Consider the following 14,269-nt stretch of genomic DNA (forward strand, 5'->3'; position numbering starts at 1 on the left):
GTCCCTCTGCCTGGGCCAGGACAAGTGTTGGTGCTGTGTTTCCATGTTCCTGACTGAGCTGTGGTGGCCTCGGTCTCGCACACCCAGGGTGAGAACAGCAGCCTCCACACAAAGGATTACAAGGACAAAGTCCCAAGCCTTCAAGCTCCATTGGCCTTAAGCTTTAGGAGCATTTCATTTTGGGGACACGAGGTCTCATGTTTCTTGCCCCTGACCCTCCTTCTAGGCCGGCTCTGGCTGAGTACAGCTCCTTCCAGCCACCTCGTGCGGTCAGTCAGGCGAGTATAGAGTTTCTGCCCTGCCACCCCTTCCTTCCTGGCCTTCCAGCACCCTTACTCACAGGCAGAAGAGCATTGGCGCTCGCTGGGCAGCAGCCAGGGAGCTGCATGAGGCCCTGGGAATGGCAGGTGCCCTGTGAGAGGAGCCAGCACAGCCCTTGTGGAAAGGGCTCCTCCCAGGAGCAGAGTGGGAACCCTTCTGCTGTACCCCCCTGCCACTTGTTCCCCAGAGGCAGGGACCGGCCTCCTGCAGCCCTGTGTAATGGCTCTCCCTGCTGCCCTGCTCCTTGTAGCGGATCCCCAGCAGCCGCCATGGCCAGCGGCAGAGACTCGGACAGCGAGGAGCCGGCGGTGCCCCAGGAGGAGGAGGAGGAGGAGGAGGGCCCGGACGTGAAGGCCGTGCAGGCCCATTACCTGCGCAGCCCCTCGCCCAGCCGGTGAGTGCACAGGCACAGGCACTGCCAGGGCTCCTGGCAGCACATGGGAGCTGATGCCCTTCCCTGCTTCCCTTCCTTCCTCCCCTCCACCCTGGCACTTGGGCCAAGCTGAGCCCGGGGATTCCCTGCCCTCCCTGAGGTGGGGTCAGTGTGCCACTCACACAGAGCCTGCAGAGACAGGACTCCTGCACTAATTAATCCGTCCTGCTGGGAGAGTGCAGCAGGGATAAACGGCAGAAAGGATTACTATGGGCTGCTGGTGTCCCTCTTCCCTGTCTCACCTTCTCATACCCCTCTGCTGAAACTTCTGATCCTATTTCAACTCTTCACAAATTCAGCTTCATCTTTATGTCCATTTATAAGGGCTTGTGGATTTATTGAATGTTGATATTAGGCTTTGCCAGTCACAGAAAGACCAAAGGTCTTGGGATTTGGGTTTGATTCAGAACCAACTTTAGCTACAGGCTTCAGGCACTGAACAGGAGGCTGTCACTGCACAAGCAGAAATTGAGTTACCTCAAGCAAAACAAGCATGATTAGATGTGTTTTCTCCTAACACAAGGAAAAATACACCCCTCTGTTCTCTTTTCCTAAAGCAAAATGCTCTGCAAGGCTTTCTGTAACCTTTGAGATACTTTAGCTGAAAGCAGGGAGCAGGAATAGAGTTTAAAAAGAACCTTCCCCAGTGTCCCTTGTAGGAGGTTATGAAATGTTTCCTGCTAACTGTGGGACTAACTGCAGAATAATTGAGAACTTATTTCATTTAACTACATGTATTTCAAAATTGTTTAGGAAGATCACTGAGCTCACATAAAGTAAAATTATGTATTGTAAAATTATGTATTGAGCTCTCTCCTACTGCTCATCAGTCACTCAAAATGAACAGAAACATCTCTCCAGTTTATTCCCTTCCCTTCCCTTCCCTTCCCTTCCCTTCCCTTCCCTTCCCTTCCCTTCCCTTCCCTTCCCTTCCCTTCCCTTCCCTTCCCTTCCCTTCCCTTCCCTTCCCTTCCCTTCCCTTCCCTTCCCTTCCCTTCCCTTCCCTTCCCTTCCCTTCCCTTCCCTTCCCTTCCCTTCCCTTCTTTTTCCTTTTTTCTCCCTTTTTTCTTGCTGTCAGTGGCAAAACACAGTGATGAAAATGGCAAGATCCTTCCCAAGCAGAAGGGGGTGCTTGAAAGACCCAGGCTTGGGCAGATCTGTGTTTCACAGAAGCTCAGGGCAGCTACAGGTAAAACATGTTGAGCCTGTGGTGGCAGATTATTGCCAACTGCTGCCTTTTTATTGAGCTTGGAGGCAGCCTTTACAGCAGAAGGAATCGAAGGCAGGGCATAGCTGCAAATTTGTGTCAGCTCCTGTAAATGAGACTGAGACTCCCCTTGCTCATCTCGTAAACTGCTTTGAAGAACTAGAAAAGGATTACTTGCAGTCACGGTTGACAAGTGCTGGAACTCAGCTAAATGGCCTGGATGAGCCTGTTAAGTGGTGTCCGATGGCTGTGCCCTCTGTTTTGATTCTGGAGCCTGAAAGCAGTTCAGCTCTCCAGACACTGCTGCACCCTGACTGCATATTAATCACCTTCCCTCTCCTGCTTTAATTAAACAAAAACAAACAGTGTATTGCAAGTCTGCAAGACTTGCAGTGCCAGAGAGCTTCTGTGATGGCAGCAAACTTGTCCTAGTGATTTGTACCATCTATTTGGAAGGCAGTGTAGAGGGCGTAGATCAGGGAAAAAGCCCTGTAAAATATTTTGTTAAGATGGTCTAACTGAGAGACTGAATCTTCTTGGACTGTATAGGTGGATCCAGAGAGAAATATATTTGTTTTTAAGGTTGTGGCCTTTTTTGATTAACAAAAACTTATTACACTGTGTCAAATAACACTTCAGAGGTGTTTGTGGATGTTGTGGTGGTTTCTGACCCACAGTTACACAACAAGGAGTGAGTGGAGAGACTGATCACAGGTTCATGCTCTGGAGTGCCCAAGGTACAAAGTACTGAGGGAGAGATTCATGGGCTTCAATCTCAGTGCTTGCACTGCAGCTTGTGGTAACTCAAAGGATGCTTACAGGCAATTAACTGGCAAAAAGAAAACCCAGCTGTTTTCTAGTGCAATGTGTTTTGAATTACTCAATAAATTCTAGTTAGAGCCATGTTTATGTCTGTCTGTCTAAGTGGGAGTTACTTGTGAGACTATTTTTTGTGATCCATCCCCTCCCAGTCTCAAACCAGACACTGATCTTCTCTGCCCATAAACTCCTCCACCAGGCAATCTGATAGCACTCACTGCAGCTTCTCCCCATGGGACCTGTCTACATCCTGCAAACACATCTTTGAAGCCTGTAGTGCCATGCTAGAGATCAGGGTGGGAATGAGACTGGGAGAAGAGCTGGAACTTCCTTTCTACAATCAAAGAATCCTCCCTGCTCCAGTTCCCTGCTGTTCCCCTCTGGAATGGGTGAAGAGGGCTGAAGTCCTGGGGATGGGATCCCAGTGGAGGGCATTTGCCTAACAGGAAGTGTGGTTGGTTGGCAGGTATTCCATGATATCAGACACTGACACAGAGAGCATCTTCATGGATCCAATCCATCTGTCATCTGCTGTGGCTGCCAAACAAATCATCAGTGAAGGTAAGAGACTATGTAAGTTACAGAGACCTGCAGTTGCACTTGTTTTGCCTTTCTCATCTACAGATCCTAAATGATAAAAAAGCTCTTATGAGAAAACTCCATCTGAAGTAGAGAAAGAAAGAACAACTTACAGAAAGGTTTGGTGACTTCCTTTGAAGCTGTGCAATGAATCTGTGGCAGAATTGTGTACTGCAGGGGTAAAAGTTTGAGTGCTGGTTGTTTGCTGCAACAAACTAAATCAGACTAGAATGGAATAGAACAGAACAAAATGGAGTATTTCAGATTAAAGGACATTAAACATGATCATCTAAGTCCAACTATCAGGGCTGACCAAAAGTTAAATCATATTATTAAGGCACAGTCCAGCATCTCTTAAACACTGTCAAGGAAAGGGCATTAACCACCTCCCTAGGAAGCCTGTTCCAGAGTTTGAGCACCCTCTTAGAGAAAAAGTGCTTCTCTCTGTCGAGTCCAAATCTCCCCAGCTCAGCTTTGAACCATTCCCACATGTCTGACCACTGGATACCAGGGAGAAGAGCCCAGCAGCTCCCTCTCCACTTCCCCTCTTCTGGGCCTGGAATAAGGGTGCCCTTAGCTCCCAGGCCTTTGGCCAGTGTGGGGCTGAGTGAAATGTGCCCTTCTCATTGCTGATTACCCTGAGGCAGCTGCTAGTGAACACGTACCTGCCCACATTGCAGACAGAACAGGGTGATATTTCTGGGGAAGAAAAGCCACAAGGCTTGTCCCAGGCACAAGTAAGGATAGCTCATACATTTGCATTGGTTTTGTGTGCTCTTAGTTACAATGTCAGTTTATTCCAGAGCTGAAGACAAAGGACGTCAGGGTGGACTCGGTGTGTCCCAGGATGTTGGAGTCTGCGCAGCAGCTGATGGTGGAAGACCTGTACAACCGAGTTAAGGAGAAGATTGATGACACCAGCTTGTTTAACACGCCGTGTGTGATGGACTTGCAGAGGGCACTTGTGAAGGACAGGCTGGAGACCCCCAGGGACGCTGTGGATGAAGTCTGGCCTAATGTCTTCATAGCAGAAAAGTGAGTGTCGGCTTCTGTCATCAAGCTGCATGAGATTCCCAGTAAAGGGTCAAATGGAACCATTGAAGGCATAACATGTATTACATGCATCTAATACCTTTCATCCCTAGAGAGCCCTAAAGTGTTTTTCAGACTGTGCTCACAGAAATCTCTATGCACTGGAAAGTAAATACTTCTGGAATAGAATCACCAGCTTTCCTATTCTGTTTAGATGCTTCAACATCGTTTAAGAGAGGAAAAGACAAATAAGCCCAAATTCCACTGTTCTAATTGGAATTTGGCCCTAAAATTGGAACTAAAGTCTTTGGTATGTAAACGGGAGTTTAAAAGGTAATGCCAAAGCAAATGTCAAGTAAACCTGATTAGGTCTCCTCTACCATTGTTCTGCTATATGAGATACCTGTGTAAGTGACGAGACAGAATTAGAAGGGGATATAGAGTAAAGCATCAATTGTGGAGTGGTAAAAATTGATAAATAAGTACATGGTCTGATCCTAGGATGGCAGTATGAGTTTCAAACCAAGCTGGAGTGGAACCAGAGCATATGGCTGTTTGAATGCAGGATTCTTGTTTTATTTTCACAGTGAGTATTGGAAAGAGATACCTGTAGAATTCTCAAAGGACATTAAGGTCTGAGTGGTGCCCCATGCTGAATGAGTTACATGGACTGGGAGTGATGTAGACCTTATAGCATGCAGCTGTTTTCCCACCTAAAATAGGAGCACTGATATCTAACATTTTTTTTCCTTTTCTGCAGAAGCGTTGCAGTGAACAAAAGCCGTTTGAAGAGACTGGGGATCACCCATGTCCTGAATGCAGCTCATGGCACAGGTGTCTACACAGGAGCAAGTTTCTACAATGGTCTCAATATCCAGTACCTGGGCATTGAAGTGGATGATTTTCCAGATACAGATATCTCCAAATACTTCCGCCCAGCTGCAGAGTTCCTTGACGAAGCCCTGCTGACTTACAGAGGTAAGAGGAGATTGAAGTGGTTCCAGGTTGCTTGGGAATCAACAGGGAGAAACCTTACTCTGATAACAGCTGATATGCCACATTTGTAATGGGGTAGAAGGCAGAGCCTTTGCCCTCTGCATGACAGTGAACACCTCCTTCCCATTCCTGCCCAGTCTCATTCAAAACAGGAGGGAGCACACTGGAAAGGGGAGGCAGCCCAGCAGCCCCATGGCTTCAGGTTCAAAGTGGCTGCAAGTCAGCTCCTGCAGCTGATTTGAAAAAAACTGACTATAGCAAAGAGTAGAATCCCTGCTCTAATACATTTTTTAAAAATATTAATAGTCTATAATACTATATAAATAGAGAGATAGGTATATTCCTGTACCCTGCACATTCCAGTTTCTCCATGATGCCATAAACCAGGCTGATTTTCTAGAACAATCCAAGTGGCTGAGTTGAACCTCTGGGTATCTATACCCAGACTGCTTGTCAGATTTGCTGGACTTCAATTCCATGGCAACTGTTATTCTGTGGACCTCCAGTGCACACTGGTCATTTTGTTGCAAATTCAGTGGACAGTTAGAAATATCTTTTTGCAGTTCAGTTTTGAAAGAAGCACCAGAGTCTGTGACCTCACTGATATTCTTCATATAAATTGTCAATTAATCTGATTTCTGTAGAGAAGCAACAGATAACCTCCAAAGAGTAGTTACAGTAAGAAAAGTGGAAAGTTTTGTCAGTATGCAAGGAACATTGAGCCAGTTTTAGTAGCTCAACAACACGAGGAGGATGCACCAAGGCATACGAGCCTTGGAAGAAATAAAAGGAAGGAGATCTCCCCCTCTTGGTGAGCTGTTAGATTGGCTCAGCTGGCTGGTAAAACACTTGGAAGGCAACCAAGACTTTTGATGCTAAGTTATTAAAGAGATTTCAGGATTGGAGGAAGAGGTTCGTTAGGTAAACCTCTTGTAGTTGATGCTTAAATTGGCTTCATTAAGTTTCAGTGCAAACAGATTGATTAAACAGGAGTTTATCACACATTTAGAAGCAGTAATTTCAGTTGTTTGCAAGCTAGCAAAGACTCATTTACACTCTCTCTGTATTTACAAGCTTTTCTTTAGCTGTAATTTGCCATACAAGTAACTTAAACCCCAAACAATTTGTCTGTGCCAAAACTTGGTTTTCTGCAAGAGGTAGTAAATGCTATAAAATAAAGCAGATCCTCAGTTTTGATTCTTATTCTTGCTCATACAGTTACTGGTGCAGGACAGTGGGTCCCACTAGTTTGAAGCATCTAGATCAGTTTGTCAGGGTCAAAATCAGCTCTTTTCTGATAGTTGCTTGGTTCTGTTCTTGTAAGATGTAACAGGACTTTGGCCTCCAGCCAGTGTTCAATGTAATTGTTTGAGGGTACCTTGCAAAACCGATCTAGATTCTAGCAAAAACATTATTAAATTAATATAAAATTGGTGTTTAAGTCCTATAATGTCCCTTATAGAAAAAATAAGTTACTTGCTTATCTTCCCAATACCTTCCTGGAGGCTAATGCTAATATTTCACTTTTTACATATTGAGAAAAAAGCATGGAAAGCTTAAATGTCTGACCAAGCAACTCAAGAATATCTCACTTGCCTTTCTAATACCTATTATAAGCTTTTTGACTTTTTGAGTAAGTGAAGAGTGTAGGCGAAAATACAAATACTATTTGGATTGTTTGGAAATGTGCCTGCCCACAGTTTTTGAGACTAATGTGCTTTTTATTGGTATATATCCAGATTTTTATTAAGGTAAAGCTAGTGAATATTTAGTGTTGGTTTCAGTCTCTGAAACATATAATCCGTGTAGTTTTTAACACTATGCAGAGAATGCTTTTGTGCTACATACCAGAGCATCCTGTCTGCTATTGGAAATAGCTGATGCCTTTCATATTCACTGTCTGTAGGCAGAATCCTTGTCAGCAGTGAGATGGGGATCAGCCGCTCAGCTGTGCTGGTGGCTGCCTACCTGATGATCTACCACCACATGACTGTTCTGGAGGCTCTGATGACCCTGAGGAAGAAACGTGCCATCTACCCCAACGACGGCTTCCTGAAGCAGCTGCGGGAGCTCAATGAGCAGCTCTTGGAGGAGCGAGAGCTGGAGCGTTCTGGAGATGAGGACGTGACTCCAAACCAAAGTCCTCTTCCCTGTGCAGGGACTCCTTCACGGCTGTCTGGAGCTGGGGACTCAGGGAGCATCAAGGGAGCCAAAGCCCACTCCATCACCGTAGAAGAAGAGGACACCAGCAGCATTCTGGGTAGTTTTATGAGCTCTTCATCAGTGGAAAAAACTAGCTGGGTTTCCAAACACTCCACCCTGATCACTGAGGAAGAAGAGGAACAATTGTATGAGGAATGGAGGAAGAAACAAGGCCTATCTGTAAAGGAAGCAGGAGTTCACTATGAAAGAAGAACATCTCCAAAGCATCTGGATCAGGAAGAGGAACAATCTGATGAGGATGTGGAACGGAGGATCCATGACTGGCAGCGCAGAAATGAGAAATACCAGATGGCGGGTACAGCCAGGGAGGAGGATGGTGAATGCAGCATGGGAGGAAGACCTTACCCATCAGGTGAATTCAGTGATGTTGAGAGCGTGAGCAGTTTTGAGATCCGAACCCTAAAAAAGCAGCTGGAAGCCAGTAGCTTTAGCAGGATGAGGAGGAGCCGCACGGACTCTATGTCTTCTGAGAGCACCTGGGATATGTGGAATCAGAGGCTTCTGGAGATTGAGAAAGAAGCTGCTCAGAGGTATCATTCTAGGAATAAAACCTGTGGGGAAAGACAGTCCCCAGAAACAGGAAGAAAGGAGAGGGATGTGGATGAGGAGAGTGTGTTTTCAGACTCCTCCTGTAGCTCCTTCTACAATTTCTGCCAAAAGAACAAGGACAAGTTGACTCCTCTAGAAAGGTGGAAGGTCAAGAGGATCCAGTTTGGCTTTCACAAGAAGGATTTAGAACCATCATCTGCACCATCTCCAGCAGAGGATGGCAGCCAGGCAGGTCAGGAGGAAACAGAAGGGAAGAGTTTGTCAGATATTGATCTGACTGCTTACCAGGCTTGGAAAATGAAGCGGCAGAAGAAGGTGGGCAGTGAAAGCAGCAAGGAGGAATTTGTGGAATTTGCCAAAACTGAGGATTCTGCTTCAGCTAAAAAGAGGCAGAGGCGTGTAGAGCTCCTTGAGCGTTCAAAGAAAATTTTAGAAGAAAGCCAGTCCATGTGCAGCTGGGAGACAGAGAGTACAATGAGTGGGAGTATTCCCCTGTCAGCTTTCTGGTCTTCAGCACCTTCTGCAAGTGGTGCTGACGATGCAGCTTCTGCCCTGAGCATGCAGACAAATCATTCATCTTTGTCACAGGCCAGGAGTTGTACTGGAGCAACGCAGCTGCCAAATATACCCCTTCCCAATCTCCCAGTTGGCCCAGGTGACACAATATCCATGGCAAGCATTCAGAACTGGATCGCTAACGTGGTCAGTGAAACCATTGCTCAAAAGCAGAATGAGATCCTGATGCTGTCCCGTCCATCGTCCGCCATGGCCTCCCTGTCAGGAGACCTTGGCAGGCGTGCAGATGATGACAAAGTTTCTCTTCTCAGTGCTCAGAGTGGCTCATCCCTCGCTGCCTCTCAGCTCCACCAGCAGGACCTGCGCAGGGCGGAGTCTCAGTCTGTGCTGTCCTGCAACACCTCCGTGAGTGCAAGGGCAGAAGGGACTACTTCAAACATGAAGCTGACCCAGACAAGCAAACCACTGTACAGCCTCTTTGCTGATGATGTTGACCTAAAGAAACTCAGGAGGAAGGAGAAGGAGATGCAAATGGAAATGAGAGAAAAAATGTCAGACTATCAAATTGAAAAGGTGATCAGAGACAATAAACGCAGCACTTTATTTAAAAAAAAGGTGACCAAAGCAGAGGAAGATGAAACAGAAGATGACAGAGAGAGTACAACAAACAGCCACAGGCGACCCTTGCAAGCAGATTTTGACAGAACTGATGCAGTCTTTGATCCGTCCAGTCAACCTGCAACCTCAGGTGTACCAAAGTCAGAGGTAGATACTGATATTACCAAGTGGCTCAATGGCCTGAAAGCAGAAAGAGAACCACCGTCATATTATGATCAGACTGAGAAAGCTAGAGAGAAATATAGATCATCCAAAGTTAGACAGATGGATTCTGAGACATCCAGTTACAGATTCTGCAGATCCCAAAGAAAAGAGCTAGATAGCTGTTCTTCCTATGAGTCAACAGGAGATTCACTGAGAACCATGTCAAGATTTTCCTCTGCTTCTGCAAAAGAGGACAAAAAGATGTACAAGTTCACAAGGTCAAGGGTCAGTGAGACAAGTTCCAGAGGAAGCAGCCCAGATCTGCATGTTTTCAGCCAGTCACCTGAACCACCATTTGACTCTGAATCCCCTGAACCATCTACACAGAGCCGAGTTAGAGCTCATCATGTGGAGGCATGTGAAGAGGAGGCCAGGTCAGACATGTCAGAGTGTGGAGCAAAGAGAAAGTTCACACAAAGCTTTTCAAAGTCTGAAGAGGATGGAAAGAAGGAGGCAAAAGTGGAGCAAAGTGAAGAAAGGTTTGCATCTAGGCAGGTCTCTCAGTACAGGCGAAGCACACGCAAAGAAGAGGAAGAAGAGATGGATGATGATGCCATTATTGCTGCTTGGAGAAGCCGACTAGAAGCAACTACAGCAAAGCTCCAGCGGAGAAGGGAAGAGTGACCAAGATCAGACTACAGGAACACAAGCAGAGCCACAGAGTCCCTGAATCACTCACTCATCATTATATTTTTGATAATCCTTTGTGGTTTGTAGGGCATTTCCTGCAGATAGTTCTCTTCTTAATCAAAAGCGATGAAGGGAAGAGGTCAAGTTCTGCAAGTATTTGTGGTTTGTCAGAAAGAAGATGCTGGTATTAAATGATCAATGTAGGTAGGAACACAATGTTAGAAGCCATTAGGAGCCAGACGATGTTTCAGCAGCAAAAGCAGGTAACGGTGACACCTCAAGTCAAAAGACCAATCACATCCCATTTTGGTTATTTCAATTTCCTAGTGTCGTTAAAGACTGGACATGTTTTTTCTAGGATCTTTTTGATCATAAATGGAAGAAGCCAACAGCCTTTTCTAGGAACTTAAAGAATGTTTTTCTCTTAATCAGTTTTACTTTATACGACTGAGAAGATATTACCAGGTAGGCTCCATTTTCTGCGCCAGCCTTACGAATGTCTAGAGAAGTAAGACAGTTCAGGGGAATACATGTTCTGTTTTACTTTACTAAGTAGCAGAAGCAAAGAATACTCGAAAAAAGAAAATGCTTCCTGTTTAGAAGTTAAGTGCAGTAATGAATGTATTCATTGTTTTCCATTAGATAGGGTCATCTCTGCTCCAGTATGGTTGGTTCCTCCTAATAGCTTCAAGTCAACAAAGGAAAAACACAGTAATATGAGCAGCCATCCAAAAATCATTTTTTGATGTAGTTAAAGAGATAGAGTTAGGATTAGTGTTAGTGTAGGCTGGGTTTCTGAGTATTGACTTCAGTTTGGTTTATGTATGCAGCTCAGCTAAATTGGTGCTTTTGTGTTTATAGTCAGATTAATTTTCAACATGATTGCCTTGAAAGAAAAGAGCAATACACAAACTGACCTCATAATAAAATTGTTTCATTAGACCATAGGTGTAACATACTGTACACCTAAGGAGAAATTGTGTGTCTTTGAAGGTGGCACCTGGAAGCTTGTTTTTAGGAGGTAGGTTCAAATGGCATCTTACAGTTAAAGTGTTCTTTGTATCCTGAGCTACACAGGAAGAAGCCCAGCCTCCATGGTAACTGAGTACTCCAGGTTAAGAGCCTCGGGTCTTTCCATGCCCCGCAGAGCCTTGTGAGCTTGCCACAGCATCACTTGTGTGTCTTTCCACACCACAGCACCCAACCCTCACCAGTCAACATCCTCCACCTCTCTCTTATAAGCACATAGGCCAGTTTCTACTGACTTTGGCTCAGGAATTATCAGTTCCCCCTTCTGTACAGACTGTATTTTGAACCAACAAAGCCCTCTGGCAGAGCTGAATCTAAAACAACAATGGAGGGATGATGCAGTAGTGCTCTCTCACAGGAAGTTTGTCTTTTTCTTGTAATCTCTTCTCTCTCCCACTGTGATGCTTAGAGCTCACCATTACCATTATGCTAGTACCTCTCCCTATTTTAATTGTATAATACAGACAGCAAGCTCCACAGGGCAAGGGCCTGCTCTTTGTCCCTGTCTATATGGCGCTACACACATCAGCAATGCTATCTAAATAATGGTTACTGATAACAAAATGCAGCTGGCAATTTTCCTAAACTTAGAATCATTTCTCTCAACTATAACTCACTGATCAGACATTATCCCTGCTTCTCTGAAGATAAAGATGATTCTTTCTGACAGCCAGGACTGGGGTAAATGATAGCTACTTATTGTCAGGTGAATGGAGTCTCACAATCAGGTGATTAACCAGTAACAAAGGTAGAAAAAATAAGAGAAATCACTTAGTTGTGTGGGTTGTTTTGGGGTTTTGGGTTTTTTTTTTTTAGTAAACTCAGATTACATTTCTGAAATACATGAGGAACATGGTTGTGCTAATGTTTCAGGCATGCAGAGATGCTCTGTGGTTGATAATGCTCTTCTACTATAAAATAATATATTATACAATGCATCCCTTGTTTCTGTATATTTCTGTGAGTTGTTATTTTTAAAGTAGTGAAATTCCAGGCCTTGAGCCACATTCTGAGAATTTATATTGAATTTCTGCAGTGCGTGTTAGGATAGTCATTTTCCTCTTTTCTTCATCCCTGGTAAAGTTGCTCACCAGAAAACAGCTCTGCATGGACATATTTGGAGCTTGCTTTAATTTCATCCTAGAAAAGGTCTTAAGTCTTGATGGATCAAAGTGGAAGTGTGCAATACCTTCTGGCACTGAATTTACTTTTTTATCAAAAGCTGATTCCCTCTGAAAAATCCCTCTCCTGCTTCCTGTGCCTGGATGTTCCCAGCAGACAAGCCTGTCCTCTGCAGTACTGCAGGGGGCATCTTGCGCTGTAAAAGACGAGCAGTAGATGATGTAGTAATTGGTTTCATTTTGCACTGTACAGCACAGCCTTTGTTTGGGCAGCATTTTGATTTAAACACTAATCTAGGTCTGCTGCACAAATAAATTATTCAAGACCAAGGGGCAGAATATGGTTCTGTAACAAGTCTGAGCCAGACCATCCTGATAGCGAGTTTTGACCCTTGTGAGAAAGGGTTAAGTGGGTTCTGCTGACTCATTGAGGTAGGTGGCTTATTAGTTCACTTGTGTAAAAGGGAGATAAAAATGGTTTGCTGGGGAGAGGCCATCTAAGATGCTGGCTGAGCAGCCATGAGGGAGAAGCCTTAGAAATAGCTGAACTTTATTTTCTTATTGCTTATATCCTTGTTAATAAAGCCAAACCCCCAAAGCAATAAGGGGGTGGGGATCATTTTGGACTCCATGCAGTATATGGCCAGTGCTTGAAAGCAAGATGGGAAAGGCTCCAGCTCACAGGTATAAATTACATGAAACAGTGACATAAAGACCTTGCATGGTGAAAATATTAAAGCATTCAGTCATAAGACCAATAACCAGGAGAGACAGAAATGGAGGGGTTGAAGGCAGGCTAGAAAGTCAGGTTTTAAGATGAGAATTTAGAAGGAGATAAGGAATTGCTGAAAGGGGAGAGGTCTGCACAGATTGTTTCAGGTGACCAGAGCTGCAGAGTGAATGGTTTTTCAGCAATGACACCAGTCTGACAGTAGATTAAAAGAGTAAATAAGTACCCAAATTTATCTAGGAAGGATTTTTCAGCAAAGATGTGCTGGGACTGATATTTTTTTTCTCTCTCAGTTTGCTGCTGTAGGGAGGAGGGGTTTTTTGGCATTGTATAGTGGAAGGTGAAAGTGAAAGGAGCATCCATACGGTCAGTTAAGAATATAAACACAAGAACATAAGAAAGGCTGTATGGGGTCAGACCAAAGGTCCATCTGGCTCAATATCCTGTCTCTGATAGAGAACAACAGCGAATACCTAGGGAAGAATATATACAGTGATAAAAGTGTTATTTCCCCAGCATGATCTTCCAGCTTCTAATCATTTGCAACTCAAGGCCTTCCTAAGCCAGGTGTGATATTTTTGTATTTAATAGCCCTTAATAGGTTTTCCTTGTATGTAAGTGCCTAGTAATTTTTGAGTTATAACCACTATAGCCTTGTACCCACTAGCCTCTGTGACCTCTTGTAGCAAGAAGTCCCACAAGTTACTGCACACAAAATGCTAAGCCATCTTCTTTCTGCCTATTCTGATCTCTCTGTCCACTAGCCTTCAATGCCAATCTAGTGTCTGTTTAGTATCTACATGTCCCATGAGATTTTACCCCCCTTCAGTCATTCTGTCCCATCCTTAATTCTCTGGTTTTTTACCTGAATTACTTATTCCTCATATAGGGGCTGCCCCATGTCTCTTCATTATCCTGGCCATTCTTCTCTGAACACTTTCTAGTTCTGTTTTGTCATGTTTGAGATGAGGGACCAAATCCTCACGCAGTATCCAGGGATTTATCCTATGGCATGCTGACCTTTTTTTTCTCTTTTCTGTTCCTTCCCTATTGACTGCTAACAGTCTGTATGTTCCTTTGGCTGTTGCTGAGCACCAGAGTGACGTTTTCATAGAACTATTTATTTTATACACCAAATCTTGTTGGATGGCAATGGTCAGCTATGAGAGCATCGTTTTATATGTTAAGTTTTCGTATTTCTAATGTTTTACATTTATTAGCCTTGAATTTCATCTGCCATCTTAGTTCTCAATCCCTCTGTC

General features: G+C 44.5%; 1 protein-coding gene across 1 annotated transcript; it reads left to right on the forward strand.

The window, feature by feature from the left end:
* The first annotated feature begins 543 nt into the window (after nt 1-543).
* On the forward strand, nt 544-14,061 carry STYXL2 (serine/threonine/tyrosine interacting like 2). The gene is made up of 5 exons (XM_071433757.1): nt 544-715; nt 3,247-3,341; nt 4,163-4,394; nt 5,152-5,369; nt 7,294-14,061. The coding sequence occupies exons 1-5, from the start codon at nt 591-593 to the stop codon at nt 10,119-10,121; spliced, it is 3,498 nt and encodes a 1,165-aa protein (XP_071289858.1). The 5' UTR covers nt 544-590; the 3' UTR covers nt 10,122-14,061.
* The last annotated feature ends 208 nt before the right edge of the window (nt 14,062-14,269 follow it).

The sequence above is a fragment of the Agelaius tricolor genome, unplaced genomic scaffold (assembly GCF_023055355.1).
Source record: "Agelaius tricolor isolate 1412-34295 unplaced genomic scaffold, bAgeTri1.0.p SCAF_9, whole genome shotgun sequence".
NCBI classification, from domain to species: Eukaryota; Metazoa; Chordata; class Aves; order Passeriformes; family Icteridae; genus Agelaius; species Agelaius tricolor.

Bases quoted from the DNA above. Each gene is read 5' to 3' on its own strand.
- STYXL2 (XM_071433757.1), top strand. From the start codon at position 591: ATGGCCAGCGGCAGAGACTCGGACAGCGAGGAGCCGGCGGTGCCCCAG. The intron at 3,342-4,162 runs GTAAGAGACTAT...AGTTTATTCCAG, and splicing joins CAAACAAATCATCAGTGAAG to AGCTGAAGACAAAGGACGTC. The intron at 5,370-7,293 runs GTAAGAGGAGAT...CACTGTCTGTAG, and splicing joins AGCCCTGCTGACTTACAGAG to GCAGAATCCTTGTCAGCAGT.